Genomic DNA, 22,266 nt, shown 5'->3' on the forward strand with positions numbered 1-22,266 from the left:
GGTCTGGAACACCCCTTCCTACCTCAGTTTTGTGTTGGGGGTGTGACACTGAATAAAAAGAAAGATGACTATGTTTACACTAAGATATAACCATTGATGTATCACCACTGACGTATCAAGCAGAGTCACCCAAGGGTCAGTCCTGGGGCCAGTTTTGTTTAATATCTTCATTAATGATCTGGAGGATAGCGTGGATTGCACCCTCAGCAAGTTTGCAGATGGCACTAAACTGGGAGGAATGGTAGATATGCTGGAGGGTAGGGATAGGATACAGAGGGCCCTAGACAAGTTAGAGGATTGGGCCAAAAGAAATCTGATGAGGTTCAACAAGGACAAGTGCAGAATCCTGCACTTAGGACGGAAGAATCCCATGCATGCTACAGACTAGGGATCGAGTGGCTAGACAGCAGTTCTGCAGAAAAGGACCTAGAGGTTACAGTGGACGAGAAGCTGGATATGAGTCAACAGTGTGCCCTTGTTGCCAAGAAGGCTAACAGCATTTGGGGCTGTATAAGTAAGAGCATTGCCAGCAGATCGAGGGACGTGATCATTCCCCTCTATTCGGGGAGGCCTCATTTGGAGTACTGTGTCCAGTTTTGGGCCCCACACTACAAGAAGGATGTGGAAAAGTTGGAAAGAGTCCAGCAGAGGGCAACAAAAATGATTAGTGGGCTGGAGCACATGACTTATGAGGAGAGGCTGAGGGAACTGGGATTATTTAGTTTGCAGAAGAGAAGAATGAGGGGGGATTTGATAGCTGCTTTCAACTACCTGAAAGGGGGTTCCAAAGAGGATGGCTCTAGACTGTTCTCAGTGGTAGCAGATGACAGAAAGAGGAGTAATGGTCTCAAGTTAAAGTGGGGAAGGTCTAGGTTGGATATTAGGAAAACCTTTTTCACTAGGAGGGTGGTGAAGCACTAGAATGAGTTACCTAGGGAGGTGATAGAATCTCCTTCCTTAGAGGTTTTTAAGGCTCGGCTTGACAAAGCCCTGTCTGGGATGATTTAGTTGGGTATTGGTCCTGCTTTGAGCAGGGGATTGGGCTAGATGACCTTCTGAGGTCCCTTCCAACCCTGATATTCTATGATTCTATTATGATGATTCACTGTTGTACAATTGTGATAAATCCTATACAAAGTATGTCTTGTAAGTATCATTTGAAAAATTATGATCTATTGAACAATGTTATGCTGTTTATAGGCATGTATTATCATTGTATATGAATCTTTGCTATTGTGTTTGTATCTCAAACATGTTGTATTCCTGGTAACACCCACAGATTTACATTCAGACCAGTCTGCCAAGTTGATGGGCCATTAAGGAGAATCAGCTGTTCCAATGGGCCCTCCCGAGGACACTTCAGACACCATATGGACAATCGAGGCCCAGTGACTCAGCCGGGCATGTAGAACATATGACCCCTGATTCCATGTTTGAGACTATAACTTTCTATGCACATGGGCTGAGGGTATAAATTGGAGACTGCGACATCACCTTCTTGCCTCTTTCCTTCTCCACATCTCTGGACTATGATGTCTATCAAAGGGAAGCTTTGAACAATGGACTGAGGAGCCCCAATCTTTTGGGTGATCCAGAGAGACTTACTACAAGCTAGCAGATTTAACATTACTGCTATTTCCTGATCCACAAACTCTGTAATCAACTGTAATGTATATGATTCATTTAACCTTTTAATAACTCTCTTTTCTTTATATAAACAAACCTTTAGTTTTAGTTACTAAAGGATTGGCTACCAACATGGTCTTTGGGTAAGATCTAAAATATATGTTGACTTGGGTGTGTGTGTCTGGTTCTAATCACTTGATATATGTGATTTCTGGTTTTAATAACCATTTATCACAGAAGTTCGGTTTGTCTGGGTGGTGCATGTGAGGCTAGAGGGCATGAAGAGGACTGGCTGTGGCTCCATAATAACTAGTATAGTATTTTGGAAGCACAGATTTGTTACTGGCTTTGTGAAATATTATGATAGAGTACACCACCAGTCTGGGATATATGCCCTGTATTCTGGCAGCCTGATCAGAGATTGGCACTCTTGACTGTGTCCCTTACCAAGCAGTGTGACAATCTGGCCACTGTGTTTCTGTTCAGTTTTCATGAAAGATGCAGATAAATAGAATAGTTAGTTCTCCAGAACTGTAAATCTGGCACTATTCAGAAGCACTTTATTTGTACACACACTTGCAATTCATCAACATGGCTTACATGAGAAATTTTGGAAGACTTGTTCAATACATATTATATAGCAGGGCTCTAGTTGGAAGGGGAAATGGAAAGAAACATCATTATGCTCAGGGAACTGCAAGGACTGATCCCTCCACTGATCCTGCCATGTACATCCAGGGGTGAACATTAGCCAAAGGTTCTCTGGGATTATAATTCCCTGGGATTATCTATCCTACCAACAAAAACATGTGAAGTTACTCAATCCCAAATCTATATTTCACTCATCAGATCACCATCTAAACCCCTTCTCCTACCCTCTTTTACTCTTATGGTCCGAATATCTTCACCCTCATCTTGAACAATTAATGGAAAACCTTGTTCTGTCTAAAAGCAAAACTGCGGAATGGGAAAATGTAAAATCCTAAGGACAGTGACAAGTGTGAAGAACAATTGAGAAAAAATACAGCTATTTTTAAGTTTCCCTAGAGATGATTAGAACGATTCTGAATTCATGCTGTTTGAAGCTGACAATTATTAATAATAATGATTTGTATTGTGGTAGTACCCAAAAGCTATGTCACAAAGCATGCTCCCTAACCCTGGATTTCTCTTTGCAAGGTGTCCTCACACACTGTTATGTAAGTTTACCACAACATACTTTGTTTACAGTGTCTTATGCAGCTTCACATCCAATCATCGTAAGGCCTTTCCCAAGCTTTAACATACCCCCTAGGCAAATGGTGAGAAGAAAGTTCATATTTCTTTGAGATCCTAGGCTTCTTTGTCCTTCCTTCCAGCCTCCTCTTGTCCTTCTTGTCTCCCATTCAACAATTCCCATCTGGGGAGCTGAATCCCCTTGTTAACTGGCTAATCACCCAATTCTCATCAATTACCTTCTACTTTGGCCCATGCAGGGATGCTTACAAAGTGTACAGAGAAGTGAGTCAGCTTTAGGCTACTTCTCTTCTCTCAGGATCCCCAAGCAAGTTTGGGGCCCCATTTGCTAGCTGCCTTGCAAATACAAAATTCTTGTCTCAAAGGGCTTACAGTCAGGGGAAAAATATATACATGAGGAGAAGGGGGAAGTGTATTAAGATACTAGTAAGGTGATCAGCTGACCATGTACTTCTAATTAATTTCACAGTCTCTTTGTCTGTGTGTTTTGCAACATTTTGCACTGCTGTAATCAACTTTTTGTCAATTTCACTTGACAAGATACCACCATTAGGGGAGCTAAATCAACTGTAAATGTTAAAACCATGCTTTTTCTATTTAACGAAATTGAAAGAAAAAGAATAGAAGCAACAACAATGAAAAAATTCCACCTGTATATCATTACCAAGAGCAATGTTCTATGGAACTTTTTATAAAGGATGAACAGGTGCAGTGAAACAATGTAGCTCTGCCACATTCATTTTTCATGTCAGGTTTATTAACTTAGTTGTTATTCTGACTGCTTAGCTTTTGTCTTACTCAACAAAAACTAAAACATGTTTATCTACAAATATTTTAATTATCATGCTCCATTTAATTTACATTATCCATAGCAGGCTATTTCATGGTAATATGATTTCTTACTTGTATGTCTGGGATTTAACTTGAGTGCTTGTTGAAATTATGTTCCTAGTCTATTGTGCAAGTACTTTTATAGAGAACCACAAGAGATTATATGGAAATTATATTAGAGTGTAATTTAATCTCAGAAGCATCTAAATTACAACTTTATTGGTTACATCTATGGAAATGATTACAAAAAATATCAAAAGCTATGCCTTTTCAACATAAAAGTACACTCATAATGCTTCAATACTGTAAGTATTTTTCAGGGTTGCTTTGTACGTGCTTCTGGTAAAATATAGAATTATATTGTACTGGGAAGATGCCCATCCTCCAACATTATCACTTTGGCATACAGGAAATAATAATACCCTTTGAGGAAACCAGCTATGAAATTCAAGATTAATAGGCAGAGTACAAACTAATATGGACTCCTTTTCCGGACAATATCAAATTCCATTGTCAGGAACCAATAAGAACTTCCCTTGTTAAATTCTAAACTTATCTTTTTGGAAAAAAAGAATAATCACTGTTTCAGGAAAACAACATGCATGAAAAAGAATCATTAGACTTAACCTTTTAAAATTCAGAACTATTTCTGCTTTTCACTAAATGGACTACATATGTATCTCCTAATAATGGTCCCAATTCAGTGAGGCATCTTCACTCAGTAACAGCACTTAAGCACATATTTAAATTTAAATATATGCTTAAGTGCATTCCTGAATGGGGATGGATGAATATGAGCTTTACACTTAAAATTTTGGCCTAATTCTGCCACCTTTATTCAAGTTGCTATCAATGGGACTATTCACTGTACCACTTAATATGAGCCAGGTGGAAGAATTAAGCGCTTAGTAACTGGAAGAGTTAGTGGGCAGTAAAAAAAAAAAAACTTGTTAAAATGAGTTCCAGGTCAAGATATCTTACCCTGGAATACACCCAGTTGTATGCAGATAAATTCCTCTGGTTGATGCCTGTACAAATTACGATATTTATTTATATTGTGGTAGTAAGGGCAATAATGGAACAGGGCCTCATTGTGCTATAAAGACATAACAAAAAGACACAAGTTTCATAGTCTCTGGAAAGGGCCAGCTCTCTGAAGACCAATCAAGACATAATACAACCATGTTCTAATTCACAGCCTCTTGATAGTGTCCTCAATTCCTTAATAGCCTCCATTTGTCTATTGATGTGGACACAGCAGCAAAGTGAGGACAGACACTTGCATGGAATTAAGTGGCAGGTTGCAACTTTTATTAATCTTTAACACAAGGGTGGGATGGTACAGTGCCATCACCCATACTTTCCTATACCCAGCATTTAATTGGTTCCAGTGGGGGATTACAAGACTCTGTACCATATAACCCATAATTGGTGCCAGGGTTACAGGGCTCCTTACCATATAACCATCTCCTCAGCCTATCCCCTACGACTCAGTTCTCTGCACCCTCCCCACCACAATGGGGACAGAGGGTGCAGCCGGGTGGGAATCTTGGCACGTGAGGGCCACAGGTCTGACCTCAGCCTGCTAAGGCCACAAGGTCTCACTCTATCACATGAGGCCAAGGCCCATCACCAAAATCCCAGATCTTTTACCTCAGAGAACCATTCATTTTATTCTCTTAACCATGCTGGAAACCAGTCATAGGTGGCTCCAGCGACTAGCTTGGTCACTTCTCCCACCCAACTACACTGCCTGGAATCACAATTACTGCCCAGTTCATTCCCTCATGTCCTGTGGGAGCACCAGAACCGTGGTAGAAGTGGGGGGGCCACGAGGCCCCATGCCCCTCTGTGGCCCTGCCCCTTCTCTTCTTCCCCTGGTTCCCCACCTCCTCTGTGACCCACCCCCTGCTCCTCCTCTTCTCCCAAGCCCCTGCCCTCCTTTCCCTGCTCCTCCCTGCTCGAGTCCCTGGCCCCAGGCCAGAAGGAAGCCGGAGTCGGGCAGTGGTAAGAGCCACCCAGGGAGCACGGGCCGTTGTGCAGAGCTCTGGACCCTCCACCTGCCCTGGCTGGCACACCCCGTGGGGTGCTTTGGGTCCCCCAGACTCCATGTTCAGGGCAGGTGGAGGGTCTGGGGCTCCCCACAGTGGCCTGGGCTCCCTGGGCGGCTCTTACCATGGCCTGTCTCTCGCTTCCAGCCTGGCCAGGGGGCGGGACTTCAGGGGAAAGAGGAGGAGCAAGGGCCAGGCTTTTTTGGTGAGATGGGGCTAAAGCTCACCTCAGCCCCATACTGGGAAGAGACTGGCGTTGTGGGCAGGGGCTGCTGTTTGTGGTAGGGGAGCTGATCACCTACCCTGCCATGAAGTGCAGCCCCTACTTGCGCTGCTCTGCACATGCCTGAGGCTGGAGTTTGAGGGAGCAATGCATCCTGCCCCCCAAATTATGTCCATGTGAAAAAGAGGGAGGGGCATGGCTCCCCTAGCCTCCCTGGCTCCAGTGCCTCTGCCTATAGCCATATGTCAGCACCTCCCTCTAACAAATGTACGCTGTCATCCCTGAAGATTTCTGGCTGATTGTAACAGATGTCCCCATGCTGTGTAACTGAATCCCCTGTGTCCAGGAATATCTTGGTGATCTTTCTATTCATTTTCTTTCTAGCCTTGTCAATGCAGGCTGGGTCTGCAGCTTCCTACCAGACCTGCCTTGCAAGCATTTCTGGCCATACTATTCTCACCTCTGGCCATGATTGCCTGATTAAGCTAACATCCCTCTGGATTCTGTCCTGTAAATTAACTCCTGTACATCCCCCAAGATCATTCTCCTCAAGGTGAATAAGGCGACTGGTGGGAGGGGCACAAAGGGTCAAGTGACCCTCCCCAGGCTCAAGTGCCCTGCTGCCCCAGCGGAGAGAGGAAGGGGCGGGGCCAGAGCCTCTCCTCTTCCAGGCATGCTGCCTGGGAGAGCCAGGAAGAGCAGCCGAATGCCAGGGGGTACCGGCGCAGCAGAAGGACAGAAACCCCAGCCCAGGTAACATGGGGTGGAGAGGGGACGGGGAGAGTGTGGGGGCCCCGGGCTGGGAGAAGTCACATGGGGGGGTCACGTGGGGAGGTCACATGCTCCCCCTTTAGCTGGTGTCCCGCTTTGTGTGCTTCCTTGTCGCCTAGACATGAACTGATGCCAAAGCATGCCTCTTCTGCTGAACCACTGGTTGCAAACTGCTTTGGGCCTGAAGCCCAGCTGAAATCCCGCTACTGTCCTGGCTGCCCTCTTGTGTGCCCAATGCACTATAGAGTGCCCACAAATCCAGATATTATATATACTCTGTGTAGCTTCTGAAACAAACAAGCACATTGGGTTAGTTATATTTTGCCATTCCCTGCCATCTTTTCCTTGGTGCACATCAGTCCTGTAACACCTTGATTTCCTGGGCCCTATTGCCTGCATCTGTCATGAGCCAAAACCCTCTGCAGTCACTGACATCACTCCCCTGATTCTGTAAGAATGAGTACCAAATTTTTTGGTGTTGAGACCACTGTAGCAGAAGGCTTTTTCTCAATACTATGCTGAATTAGTACCTTGTCAGGCAGCTGCCATCACCGTATATGAACAGTGGTCCCAGTTGTAGGCCCTGGGTTTTTAGCAGAGCTCTTATTGCCTTTACAGGGCACAAGCATACATCTGCACATTCCTTCAACACCACATAAGCCCCCTTCCCTTTCTGGTCTGTTTCTGAGTACCTTAAGGGTATGTCTACACTACGAAATTAGGTCGAATTTATAGAAGTCGTTTTTTTAGAAATTGTTTTTATATATTCGAGTGTGTGTGTCCGCACAGAAAATGCTCTAAGTGCATTAAGTGCATTAACTCGGCGGAGTGCTTCCACAGTACCGAGGCAAGCGTCGACTTCCGGAGTGTTGCATTGTGGGTAGCTATCCCACGGTTCCCGCAGTCTCCGGAAGTGAGATTCAAAAGTTCGTGGTTCTTTTTCTGTCTACCTGGCCAGTGCATCTGAGTTGAGAGTGCTGTCCAGAGTGGTCACAAATTCCCCAAATTCGACCTGCCAAGGCCGATTTAAGCGCTAATCCACTTGTCAGGGGTGGAGTACGGAAATCGATTTTAAGAGCCCTTTAAGTCGAAAAAAAGGGCTTCATCGTGTGGATAGGTGCAGGTTTACATCGATTTAACGCTGCTAAATTCGACCTAAAGTCCTAGTGTAGACCAGGGCTAAGTGTAGAGACACCACTCGGGCAGATAGTTGCAAATCTGTTACATTTAACGTATGCTGGGACCAATCCACAGCTGCCAGAGGCACCAACTCATTCACTCTAAAAACGCCAAAAAAGGCAACAACAAATGCCCTCTTAAATAAAATGGCATCCCTCCCACAGCTGCAGACCCACAGCAGAGCCTGTACTAATTCTGTCAGTGTTTCCAGTGTTATGGGTAACCTGTCATCCCTCTGGCACCTGTCCCTCCTGGGCCACCCTTCTAAGAGTTTTCACACTGGAATTTCCACATGAGTCTGGGAAACCCACCAACTTACTCCACAAGGACATGCCCACTAGCCAGCCAGAGATAGTGGAGGGAGCCAAACTGTGGTGGGTCAAAGACACCACATATTGCACCACCTAGTGTAGGTATGGGCCAATTACAGTGAAGCCCTTACTATGCTCTAAATTCTGTGATCTCTGAAAGGCTGGCCTTACAGGCCCTTGTCCCACAGCTGTCTTGAGACAAGTTTCCAGAGTTGTTGGGGCATCACCTGCGGATCACTGCTGGCCAGTGGGATGAGTTCCTGGAATCTGTCATCATAGGCATACTTTGACTTCTGTATTGGGGGGGGGGGCGGGGCACCTCCAGTCAGGCCAACAGGGCTGCGCATGGGGGGGTGCAAATTGTGGGCCTGCCTGAAGCTTGCAGTTTGGGGGGAGGCATTGCCCCCTCTAGCCGCCTCCAAATTACACCCATGTCTGTCATCCTGAAATCAAGATAGAGCATCAGCAACACCATTATCCACTCCTGGAACATGCACTGAACGAAAAAGGATATTAAACTGCAAGTAGTATAAAATGAATGCCCTCCCCAGTCTCATTACCCGAGCAGTCTTAGCTGACTGTCTATTTATATGAACCATAGATTGGTTGTTGCACCAGAAATTGACTTTTTTTGTTCTGAAAGTTTGCTCCCCAAATAGTGATTACCACCAATATAGGAAAAAAAATAATCAAGGAATGTGATGTCCCCTGTAATACCCTGACCCACCCAGCTTTCTGGCCACCTTTGTGCATGCCACTGTCCTTGAAAGTAAACCTCAAAACCTATGCCTCCTGAGGCATCAGACTGTACCCACAGCTCTGAACTACCAGTCCAAATGCCATATTGAAACGCCACTGAACTCTTCCAGGAATCTTCCCACACTTCTAAGTCTTCTTTCATTCCCCTTCTCATTCTAATAAAGTGGTGGGGTTTTTGCCCTCCAAAGGAGGCTGACACCAGATGGGCACAAAATGCCCAACCAGGAGCCAAACCCAACATGCAAAACTTAGGTGCCCCATGACCACCTGTATTTCCCTCAGCGCAATTTTCTTTGCCCCTTTGAGAGTCTGTATCTGTGCCATGAATGATTCCAACTTCTCTGTAGGTAACCTAGAAACACCTCAAACTATGCCCGCTTCAATGCCCATGTACATTAAACTTTGGTTAGGTTCTTCTGTTTTTTCCATGGCAAAGGGGACCCCAAGGTCCTTGGCTAATTCTGAAATGCCTGAAGCATGTAGTGACAGTTGCCTGTCCCTAACCTTGCTGCATATAAGAAGTCATCAATACAGTGTGCTACATGAGGTACGCCAGTCTCATGTACAAATGCCCACTCCAGCATGGAGCTGAATCTTTCCAAAGTGGCACATGACACTGAGTACCCCATGGGCATGGCTTTATCAAAACAGTAATGGCCTTCAAACTGAAACTCAAGCAGATTAAAATCTTGTAGACACATAGACTCTAAGGTCATAAGGGACCATCATGATCAACTAGTCTGACCTGCACATTGCAGGACACAGAACCTCAACCACCCATTCCTGTAATAGACCACTAATCTTTGGCTGAGTTAAATCAAATCATGTTTAAAGATTTCAAGTTACAGAGAATCCACCATTTACACTAGTTTAAAGTAACCCATGCCCCATGCTGCAGAGAAATGTGAAAAAACCCCAGGGTCTTTGCCAAACTGACCTGGGGGAAAATTCCTTTCTGACCCTAAATATGGTGATCAGCTGGACTGAGCATGTGGGAAAAACCCAACACCTGGGAAATAATTCTCTGTAGTAACTCAGAGCCCTCCCCGTACAGTATCCCATCACCAGCCAGTGGCTATATTTGATGTTAGCAGTTGCAGATCAGATACATGCCATTGTAGGCAGTCCCACCGTACCATCCCCTCCATAAACTTATTTAGCTCAGTCTTGAAGCCAGTTAGGTTTTTTGCCCCCACTGCTCCCTTTGGAAGACTGTTCCAGAATTTTATTCCTCTGATGGCTAGAAACCTCTATGTAATTTCAAGCCTAAATTTGTTGATGTCCGGTTTATATCCATTTCTTCTTGTGTCCATATTGGCGCTTAACTTAAATAACTCCTCTCCCTCCCTTGTATTTACCTCTCCAATGTATTTATAGAAAGCAATCATATCTCCCCATAGCCTTCATTTGGTTAGACTAAACAAGCCAAGGTCTTTGAGTCTCATCTCATAAAGTAGAAAACCATTCCTCTGATCAACCTAGTAGCCCTGGGATGCACTGGAAGCAACCGGAATGCAGATTTGATGTTGCATTTTGCCAGCAGTACCCTTCTAGGGCCACACTCCCTAACCATGGCTACCACAGCATCAAATGACAAATATCTCACTGAACACAGCTATAGGTCAATATGGTCATTTACTGGTGAACCCCAGGGGTAAGACAAGTGATGTATCAGTCTGTATTCCCCTTCCCCTTCTTTGGTATTCTGAAACCTGACACTCAGGGGAGATATGTGAAATCTGGCAGTGGGGCCTGCCACTGTCCCTGCTGCCACCTCTGTGGTGATCTTTGCCCTTACTGGGTATGTCTACACTGCAATTAAAAACATGTGGCTGGCCCATGCCAGCTGACTCAGGCATGTGGTACTGGAGCTCACAGGGTTGTTTAATTGCAGTGTAGACGTTTGGGTTCAGGCTGAAGCCTGGGCACTAGGACTCTACAAGGTGACACCACGTGACCTCCGTCCCCCTTCCTCGTGAGTAGTGGGATGGGAGGGAGCCAAGGAAACAGAGCCAGCTTGGGCCGGGCCACCCACGGACCTTGAACCCCTCCCTACCAGCATACCACAATGTGACCCTCGGGCTCCCTCCCCAGCAGGTGGGGGTTAGAAATGGGTCCTATAGGACTGGCTGCAGCAGAGCTGCCTGGGAACACAGAGCCAGGGCCCTAGCTAGTGGTTCCATGTAATGCCTGGCTCCCTACCCTCCAGCAGGGGGTCTGGAGAGGGCGGCAGCAAGAAATTCTTCTCCTGCCAGGCCATTTGTAGCTGTCACAGCAGCCTCCTCTCCCTCGAGCAGGAGGGGCATTTGTTGCAGGCCCAACCTGGGCTGCTCCTTTTGGGGACCTGGCAGCTCTGACAGCTTCCTCATGCAGCCCTCGGCCTCCCCACCTCAAGTGGGGCAGGGAGCAGGAAGCCAACATGGTATCCCTCCCCAATAGCAGGCAGACCCCACCTGCTGGGGGACAGGGGTATGAGCCACCTGCTGGGGAGAGAGACCCCCTGGCTGGGGAAGACCCCTCACCTGTTTTCCTCTGCATCCTAAAGAGGAGAAGGTCTGCTGCTTCTGAAAGCTGGTGAATAACTGTTAAAGTTATGGCTCCAAATGGCCTCAGCATTGGGATAAATCCTGGGAGGTAGGGAATGCTGGCCAATCAGCACTCCTCGCCCCCAGCCAGCCAGTGGGTGCCAGATACTGACAGGGAAGGAGCTACCTATTGTCCCTTGGCAAATGTCTCCCTCCCTTGCTGCTGGGATTGTCCACATTTCACTGCCAGCCCCATCAGTTTTCCCTACGCATTGATGCAGATGGGTGGCATTTTTTAATCTTCCTGAAGACCCAGAATTCTTCACTTCCTTACTCCTGCACTGCAGCAGGCTTATCAGCTTCAGGCCCCAGATGTTTCATACTAGTATAGGCAAATAAAGAGATTATCTATCTGCTGACATTTCTGATGTGCTGCTGAACAGTTCTCTTTCAAATTCCATCTCCATGTATGTTACGTTTGTTTCGTTGTCAAACCGCACAGAAAATACTCTCTAGTTCACTCCTCCTTTAACTATACAAACATTGAAATATATAAAGAACTAAAAGTGAAACCATTTAAAATAAATATGTAAAATTGTTATATCACTGATACAGTAATTTCAAACATTTACAAAATGTGATATTTTCACTAACAGTGCATTTGCCCTACAGCTCCATCTGGCAACAAGAAGACATGAATATATAACTTTCACTTCCAAAGCTGATTTCATTGTAACTTTGAATACATAGTATAATTTAGGGTTTAACTTCCTCTACTGTATTGTTAGAAGTTTTCAGTATATGGGGTTTACAATAACTCACCATATAAACATAAAAGCTGTGTTTAGGCTTAGAAATGAAATGCTATTGATCTGATTGTTATCTTTATTATTAGTGATATGTTTTGGAGCAGTACCCTGAGAACCGAAATAGATGGAGGTCCCCCCAGTGTGGGCTATAGGCTGTAATTTATAAAGGAAACTAAGAGAGCTGGTCTCCCATGTTTCTTAGGTTCCTTTGAATATTGTAGCTATGGGGCCTGGGTAAAATTTAAAGACAGTTTTAAGACTTGTTCAGTAAAACTAAACTGGTTTTAAAATTGGTTAGAACCATAGTGTAGACTTGGTTTAAGGCAACCATACCTATTTTTACTGAACCAGTTTTAAAACGAGCCCGAATATGTCCCCACTGTTGTCCCTCAGTATGTTATTGGCATTAGCAGAGAGACAGTTTCTGGTGTCAAAAGCCTCTGACTATGTTATGGGCACAGGGCACTGTATGTTATGGTGGTGAGGGCGTAGGGGATGGTGTTTTGTGGCCCCGGTATGTCACTATTTAAAAAACAAACAACTTTCCAGATGTCCAGGAGCTAGTTACACCCCTGGAAAATCTTGGATTTTAAGAATTTAAAAAGTAACATTTGGTTACAGTGTCAGTATTTTGCTGTGATTTATAATTTATATAAAGGATGAAGACTCTTCAGTCTGCAGCTGTTCCACTGGATAACTCTGTACACATTATGGCCTTCCTGATAATAACTTGGGGGTCATAGTGGGGGGTGGAGAAACAAATGTTCCCTTTGCCCCATCCTCTCAGGAGCTCTGGGTCTCATTAGCAGAGGGACAGTTTCTAGTGCAGACAGACTCTCAGTGTGATAAGGGAATTTTTTTATTACAGTTTCTATTCTGGAGAGGTTGGCCCCAAGGCAAAACCATTTTGAAGGCATGTAGAGTGATTGCTGTTAGATTTGGGGCTCCCCGCAGCCTTCCTAATCCTGCCATCTATGGGCGCAAACCTGCTATCCCTGTGCACGCAAATCCCAACTCGCTCTGTCCCCTCCCCGGTGAGGCTCCCCACAGCAGAAGTTTGGGTCGCTTGATGGGTCCCTCGCTCCCTAAGAGATGAAGGTGGTTGGACTCCTTTTTCAGGGGTCACTCCAAAATGCAAGGTTACTGTGGGGGAGGGATGTACCAACACAGGTGATGTATAGACTAATTCCACCCTTTCCAGGACGAAGAAGTGTTGGGACTTTCCTTCATCCAGTTGGTTCTTCTTTCTTCCCTGGCTTGTGCAGCTCCCCAGTGGCCAAGGAAGCGCAAGTCACTAGGGCTGTGACTAGCGCAGACTGATCCCAGGGCTAGGCTCCAGGGTGATGCCATTTGCTAACTCAGCTGGGCTTACATTAGTGTCCAGGACACAGGAAAAGCAGGTGTTGCCTGAGAGAGGGGCAGGCAGCTCCGTGAGGGGGAAACTGCCTCAGAGAGGGAATAGAGGGGCGGGCAGCCTCAGGGAGGGGGGAACCACCTCAGAGAGGGGAGAGGGGGCAGGCACCTCAGTGCGCGGGGAACCACCTCAGAGAGGGGAGAGAGGGGTGGGCAGCCTCAGTGAGGGGGAAACCATCTTTGAGAGGGGAGAGAGGGGCAGGCACATTCGTGAGGGGGAAACCACCTCAGTGAGGAAAGAGAGGCACAGGCACCTCTGTGTGTGTGTGGGGGGGGGGGAGACTACCTTTGAGGGGGCAGGCACCTCTGTGAAGGGGAAACCTCCTCAGAGAAGGGCGAAAGGGGTGGGCAGCCTCTGTGAGGGGAGAACCACCTCAGCGAGGGGAGAGAGGGGCAGGCACCCTTGTGAAGGGGAAACCGCCTCAGAGAGGGGAGACGGGTGGGTAGCCTCAGTGAGGGGGAAATCACCTCAGCGAGGGGAGAGAGGGGCAGGCACATCAGTGAAGGGGAAGCTGCTCAGGGAGTGGGGAGAGCTGCCTCACCTAGAGGGGAGAGAAAGGCAGGCAGCTTCACTGAGGGGAACTACTATCTCACTGTACGGAGGGACAGGACTTAGTTGCTCCTGCCTGCACAGGGTAAATACCCTCCTACCTCAGAGCCATGGGGAACTATTCCATTCCTTGACAAGCCAGTGGCCTTGTAGCTCTCCCTATGGCCATTAAAGTAGGAGATCTGCCATGCTATGGTTTCCCCATAGTCTTTGAATCAGGGGCATGGCAGACACCATAAGGCACACTTTAAGCCACACTTCCACTGGTGTGCTGAGGTCAAGCCCTGTAGACACCTAGTCCTCAAGCGACTCTGGAAATTGGAGACCCAATCTGCCCATGGTGTTTTTGGTGTTTAATGCTTATTCTACTTAAAGCCTCTGAAAGAGTTGGTGATAATTTGGCTAATTTATATATATTAAAAAATAGTAATGTAACAGCAATATGTCCCCTTTTCTCCTCTTAAATACAAATGTTCATTTTGCCCAAATATGACCATTCCCTGGGTATGTCACTTTTTAAAACAAAGACACTTCACATAAAGATGCATTTAGATAAACTGTTTCTGTGCATTAATGTATTTATAATTTACATTGTGTGTTAGTCATAAATAAACGTTCTCTTAATGAGATGAAATGCTTTTGCCACCTTTTATCTTCCAGGTTGGTTTTGCAGCTATTTCTCTGAGTTTCTCTATAAATCATCACATAGTAACCACAATGCTGCCTGGATTTTGCAGACTGGTCAACCTTAAAGGCCCTGCACTCTACATCTGAAGAACTCATTACTAAGGACTATATGTTTGAAAAATTGTAATGAATACTCTGATTTTTGGCAAAATTCAATGTGATAAATGATCTAATAATATGATTAATATTTCAAACTCAACATTGTCTTGACACACTGGAGGCAGTTCCTTCCATTTTAACCTCATGCACATCTTGGATTTGTAGTGAATGGATAATTTCTGTCTGGTTAGCTTTAACTTAAACATATGGTGGATACAGAGCAAATATGAATATGGCAATATTGCTATAACGTCCTTATAATAGCAAGGTGGTAATAATATGAATAAGTGGGTTTTTTTGGCTTTATAGAGAAATAGTTCTTAGTAACCTATTTTTGTATTCTGTACAGGTTTAAAATTATTTAAAAGTAAGGTTAATTTTTAATCATTGCATATTTCTTTACATTTCAGGACTGCCATATCAAGGAAGTACCAGATATTTCCGAGGATTAAAGGCTTGTATTACCAGACATTTTTATCAATGTCATCAAATGAAGCTGATGGGTACCCATATCCAAAACGAATTAAAATAGAAAATAATGATACAAGCGTAGAGAAAGATGAGCAACAGCAGTTGGAACAAAGAACATACTTTGTGGATGAATGTAGGAAGTCACCAAATAAACCTATATATTTATCAGAAGGATCACTTAATTTCAGTCAAAATGCTTGGAGATTAGAAAAGGAAATCGGTGGTAGGGAAAGAAAAACTGGCATGTGTGAGTTTATAGATTTTAAACCTTGGATTAATGAAAAATTGCAATGCGGGCTATTAGAAAACAAACTGTTCACTAAAAAATGGAATACTGAAAACGAAGAGCATAATATTATAAGAGATGACTCTTTATTGAATGCAAATGGACATTCTTCTGAAGCAGGATTATACCATATGGGGAATGTAAACAAAAACAGCAAAAATATAGCAGAAAATAATAAAACAGACAATGATAATGATCTGAAATTAAATGCTTCACTTTCATCTTTAAACACAGATTTGTTTCAGGTAAAAACATCAAGTCAGAAAATTGGCACTGATGACAAGTGGAAAGAACACCAGCTTTTAGATATTCCATTTTTATGTGGCATTAATTCTGCATTTTCTGAAATAAAGAATAAGGACAGAAACAACTGTTTAAAAAAATTGCCCACGGAAGAAAATAAAGATCATTATGGTAATGAAAGTGAATCTGTTGAACAACTAGATAATAAAGAAAAAAATGCTTCATCACATACATTTCCTACTTTAAAATTGTTTGAAAATATACAAACATTCAAAATCCCCCAAACTAATTTTTTTATGAAAGGGAACATAAGTAAATGTTCTAATGCTTCAAATACATTAAATAGTGACATGTTATCAACTAATTTGAAGGAGACAGAACTGAAGAATTTTAAACATCAAACATATGTGATGCAATCTGAAAAGATTTACTGTTCCCAAAACATATCTATGATAGGAAAACAAAAGTTTCAAAATGATAAAAATATTGTGAATGCTCCTAGTGTTTGTTCTGAATTTAATGAAAGTAACCACCAATCTGTTAGCAAGCAAAAGACTTGGGCTTTAGCAGAAGAAGGAGGAAAAATAATTGAGACTAATTTAAGGAACAACATAAGTAGTGTCAAGTGTAATCAAATGCTTTCTAAAAGGAATGTCAAGGAGAAAGAGCTAGGAAATGCAGAAGGTGATGAAGACCAGGAGCCAATCACATACCTAAGTATTCACACATACTTTGGTTCTAGAACACCTCAAAGTGATGAATGTAGCAACTCTACCAATATTTTGAAAACATGGGGAAAAGTCAGTTATGAGGATGGGACATTTAATATACAAGAAACAACTGTTCCATTGATATCAGAAGTACTAAGGAACAGAGATTTAAACATAAATTATGACATGCATTGTGCTAACTATAACAGGAATTTACATGAATCAGAATTAACACTTTCTACAACAAAAATACTTGACATCAAAAGATGCTTATCTAAAAGTGTTGTCAGCAAAGGCAATTGCCCTTATAATACTACACAGGATTTGCCAGGTCCAAGAGACATTGACAATATATTGAAGCAGAGGAAGCTGACTAAACTAAAAATCTTCTTTCATGATATGTTATTAGGAGGTCTGAGGGCAAGACCTGGATCTTTAAATAAAGATGTGCTTAAATATCAAGAGGATGACAGTATCATAGGCTGGTTTCATTTGTATGAAAAGTTAAAGTCAACCGAACAGTACAGAATTCCAGAGCTAATAACCAGTATTAATAACAACAATAACAACAATAGTACACATATTTATTTGGAAGTTAATGTTTCAGAACAGCAAAATGTGAACATGATAAAATCAAACCTTGCTTTTTTTCCCTATAATATCAGTTGTTTACATCCAGCTGAAGAAAAATGTATACCAGTGGAGAAAAATCCTTTCTATTGCAGAAAACAAGTTAAGATAAGCTCACACTTAAATAATAGTTTGAAAGGAAACACAGAATCTCAGCAAAAATACATAACTTATCCAGATATGTGTAAAGAAATTATAAATCCTAAATTAGTAAAAAATGTTGGTTTTCAATTACATCATAAATATCAGAACATTCATTATTCTAGCACTGTAGCTGAACACAAGCAAACTTCTTTTCTACACAAAAGAGCACTGTTTCGTAACCAACAAAGAGTGTCACCTGAAGGGAGATGTGCCAAACAATACTGCCTCTTATCCAGAGGTAGTACAGGAATGCATAGTATCATTTCAATGTTTGACAGTGAAGAAAAAGATAGTAAAAGGCAACTTTTAGTTGCTAATGGACTGCTTTTACCAAGGGACAATTTTGATAGTTCTTTCTTATGGAAGATAAATTGGTGCAGTACCAAAAAAATATTGACAGAAACAAACCTTGTACTTCTGAATTATTTGCCTTCAATTTCAAAAATGAAATTAGAAAAGTTAAATAATAAATGTTCGAATTTGCGCACGCTGGTAGCTACAGTAAAGCAGCAGAAGAAGAAACAAAGAAAAATACATAATATTGCTTTTCCTAAAGAAAAATTGAAAACTTTGCATTCTGCTTTAAGTGAAAATAAAAAACACAGAAGCAGGGGAATCACAAATAGTGTGAACTTTGCACATGAAGCCACAAATCTTATTCCAAAATATCTGAGAACTACTAACAAAGAAAACTTTGACAAAAAAGAGTATGGCAATTGTAGAGAATGGCAAAAAAAATGCTGTAGCAGTCTTCCAAAACTACCTCTTTTTTCTATTTTTGACACATATGAAAAAATTCCTCTCAGTTCTGATTCTGAGGAAATGGACCAGATTCCACTTGTAAGGCAAATTAATTCTAATAATGAAAAATACATTGAAGAAAGCACAGTCGCTAGTATAAAAAATGTTCCCAATGTCCCTGCTAAATCAAATGTTTGTATTCTACCTGAATTGTCAACAACATTCATAGTAAATTGTAACTCTGAGTTACTACCAGACAATAGAAATAGTCAACATTTAGAAAATGAAAACAAGTATGTACACTTTCTAAATACTGGTTTTAATCATGGAAACATATTTCACTGTTTCTTAGACAATGGCCAATGTTCCACTTCACCATTCTCTTGTGGCCCTTCTACAGATAAAGATGTAGTACTAAAAACTGAAGAGGAACATTGCAGGAGTTCCTTGAGTGATGACACAGAAAAACAGTGTGAAGAAATGAACAGCATTTTACAATACCAAATTGTGAGAAATTCTGAAGTATCTAATAATAATATGTATTTTAAGGTTCAGAGAGAAGAAACAATGACTTTTTCCCTAGATGAAGGCATTCAGAAAGATATAAATTTTTGCACTCTCAATTCAAAGCCAATGACTATAAAACAAAATCTTGAAGATTTAGAAGAGGCAAGAGAAATAAGTTCTGGGCAAAATTATATAACTTACAAAAATCAACATCAGACTATGCTGCATGGAAGAAGATCAACTAATTTAATTTTGTCATATTCAAAAGATGAATCTGCAATATGTGTTGCTTCAGGAGACAAATTAATACCACATTTATCCATAATTGACAATGGATGTTTTGAAGATATGACAGATCAGCATTTACCTTCAGAAAGTAAAAACATATCTGAATTTGAACTGAAGAGTAAATTTGATTTAGTGTTGGAAGAGCTTTGTATGTTTCATGAAATTAGTAAGGAACATGAAAATAAGCTATCCAAAGTACAAACAAACACTATACAAGAAAATCCTCTTGAACTGAATAATTCTGAAAGAATTGATGAAAATTTAGAAAGTGTTTCTCAAACAAAAGTATGCATTTCCTTTCCAATCTGTGGTACTACAGCAGGGCAAAATATAACTAATAACCAAAGTTCATTTAAAGGAAAAATATTAAGTAGGAATGTAAAGCAAAAAGTACCTCATGAGTTCTGTTCTTCAAGTATGTCAGATGAAGAATTGCTCTATTCACTTTCTGAAGAAGGTAAGCAAACAGAATTATTTAAAAATATTATCTAATACGTTAATAAACATTTAAATAAATACTTGGAAATAAAATTTTGTGCTCTGCTCCCTGACTATTGCTTGTGATAATGGTCACTCTGTTACATACTTACATACCTTACGAGGTTTGAGGCTCTATTGTGATTTTTTTATTAAGGTAAGGTCCAAAATGGGAGTGGAAGCTCTAAGGGAATCTATAGAATTGCCAGGATCTGGGTGCATTGAGACAGCATTTGAGCAATCAGGAGCCTACATAGTGGTTCTATGAAATATAGGAAATAAGTACTGAGCTACTGTCACTAGTACAGTGCACAGGCTTCAGTACTTGCTTCCTATAGTTCATGCAATTCTCTAGGGTAGCATCCTATCCTTGCCTCTGCCACAGAATTCCTATGTGGTGCTAAAGTAATCACTTAAACAAAATTGTTCAGAGGTGGTCACTAACTCTGTGTTCCACATTTTTTGGGTACCCAATTTGAGATCCTGGAGACTGATTTGCAGAACTGTTGAGCACTCACAGCTGCAAATGAAGTTATATTCAAAGCATAACTCCCAATATAAAGTGCAATAGGATGCTAAGTACTCTGAAAAATCAGGTCCTAGGCATCTCAAATTGGGCACCCAAAATTAGTGCATACTTTTGACTTTAATCTCTTTATGCCTCAGCTCTTTATCTGTACAATGGCATAATAATAGCCCCTCACCTCACAGAGATTTTGTGAAGATACATTAATTAATGTTTCTGAAGCACTCAATGACAATAGTGATGAATGAGAAAAGCCCATGAGGAAATTAATAATTCTCCATAGCAGGGTTTGAATAGTGTACAGTAAATAATGTCTTGGGATACACATTGAACAATAAGGATAAAACAAAATATTGAATAGCTCCTCATTACTTGAGTATCATCTGTCTCGTGCCCTGAATGAGTCAGAGATCTATGGAAGAATAGTATGTGCTTATGTAATTAAAGACTGTGTCATAATATATTTGCACAAGGCAGTTTAAAAGTTAAATGTGATATTTATGCTTCTGTTTTAAGACTATGTTGATTCAGGTTGTAAAAATCGATTCCCATGGGACCCTGTTTTTTTGTCTCACACATTTATGAAGGAAAGAAGTGACAGTTTACAGAAAGAAAGGGGTAAGAATAAAGTTATTATTCTAATTATGCAAAACATTCCAGTGTTATTAAAATATTACAAAAATGTATGTTATTTATTTCTTTTCAATTTCTCTAGCGCAGCAGTTATGTAGCTTTTTAATTGTTGATTAGGATGGGGGTATCTTGTCATTCATACTTTATCTTTGAGTTTAGAACATGTGGGCAAATCATACCCTCCTATTCTATAGGTAGAGGACAAAAGCCCCAAGGATGTTGAGTGGCACAGGATGAAGAAAGAGGAAGGAGCACTTTCTCTACTGTATTTGCTCTTTGCTTCCAGTATTGTGGAAGTCCTTCCATGGAAGCTCTACAGTGATACACTTCAGGCCAGGGAGTGGGAGGGAAGGCATGGCTACTTTCTTCAGCATCAACCCCCTCTGCTGGAAAATCAGCAAGTGAATGATGATCCAATCAGCTTTAAATTTCTCACTGTCCCACTTTGTGCCATGAAACTGGTAATTGGGAGCAGCAACAGCCAGCAGGGAAGTCTAGGAGCAAGCAGCATGACTCCATATAGTGAACAATTTTGTCATGTGCCATGGAACTTTATTAGAATAAGTTAAACAGTACTCTCTCTAAGCTACACAGTCTCTCCTTGTTTCACTGTAGAGCTGTCTAGAATCTTCCCCAACCTCCTCTGACCTGGCTTCCAGCTATATTTTAAACAATCAGTACATGCACATCCTCCCATCCTTCCCTCTTTTTCCATATAATTAATATTTAACACAAATTTTAGTTCTAGAGGAGTAACCAGCTTCACCTCTTGTTCAGGTCTAGTTATTGTCTGGTTTTGAGATGGGGTTTTGTCCAGTTGATTCACTTGTATTGTCAAATCCCAAAAGGTGTAGACCACTGTTCAATGGCTCTCCTTAACAAGAATTTTTCCTGGCCATATTTATAATATAGCGACTTGTGTTCTGATTGTTTGAAGTATAATGTAATAAGTTGGTCCTTATTATGGGTACAGCCAAAACTATATATTCTTCGTATTCTATGGTTTTTTTTATAGTATCCATCTCCATAGTATCTAATTGTTGAGTACCCATGGTTGATTTCTATGTCTTAAAGGAATGTAATGTATACGTACATGATATGAAAATACATTTTTGCTTTCATCCTCGATTTCTTTCTCTTTTGTTTATATATTTAGGAAACTATTTGTCACATGAAATTATAAGAGTGCAACCTCTTAAAACATGCAATGGCCCGATCAGGATTGGGCTGTCAAGAAAAGCTAAGCCCAAAAAGCTTCACCCATATCTGAAATAATTTCATGGATTCTTTTACCAGTCATGAAGCGGAACAGATAATTGGACTATAGTATCACAAATCACTTTGTTTGAAAATTGTTGAACTGTTCTGTAACACATTAATATAGATGGTTTATGTTTACTATTTCTGGGTTTTACCATATTAATATTGTGTTACTGTTTGGCAATTTATTCAGGACTACTCTTGTGAATATTTGATACTAAAGAGTTTTTATGATGAATATTTATTAGTAAAATGTTGATAGAAAATAAGACACTATTAA

General features: G+C 41.8%; 1 protein-coding gene across 1 annotated transcript; it reads left to right on the forward strand.

The window, feature by feature from the left end:
* Positions 1 to 1,758: 1,758 nt before the first annotated feature.
* On the forward strand, positions 1,759 to 22,001 carry RAD51AP2 (RAD51 associated protein 2). Its single transcript, XM_043541914.1, has 4 exons — positions 1,759 to 1,769; positions 15,481 to 19,547; positions 20,610 to 20,711; positions 21,883 to 22,001. The coding sequence occupies exons 1-4, from the start codon at positions 1,759 to 1,761 to the stop codon at positions 21,999 to 22,001; spliced, it is 4,299 nt and encodes a 1,432-aa protein (XP_043397849.1).
* The last annotated feature ends 265 nt before the right edge of the window (positions 22,002 to 22,266 follow it).

This window comes from Chelonia mydas, chromosome 3 (assembly GCF_015237465.2).
Source record: "Chelonia mydas isolate rCheMyd1 chromosome 3, rCheMyd1.pri.v2, whole genome shotgun sequence".
Lineage (NCBI taxonomy): Eukaryota > Metazoa > Chordata > Testudines > Cheloniidae > Chelonia > Chelonia mydas.

What these genes read in the sequence shown, in the direction of transcription:
- RAD51AP2 (XM_043541914.1), top strand. An exon ending in CTATTCACTTTCTGAAGAAG is followed by an intron (nt 19,548 to 20,609) that starts GTAAGCAAACAG and finishes TTCTGTTTTAAG; the next exon opens with ACTATGTTGATTCAGGTTGT. An exon ending in CAGTTTACAGAAAGAAAGGG is followed by an intron (nt 20,712 to 21,882) that starts GTAAGAATAAAG and finishes TTATATATTTAG; the next exon opens with GAAACTATTTGTCACATGAA.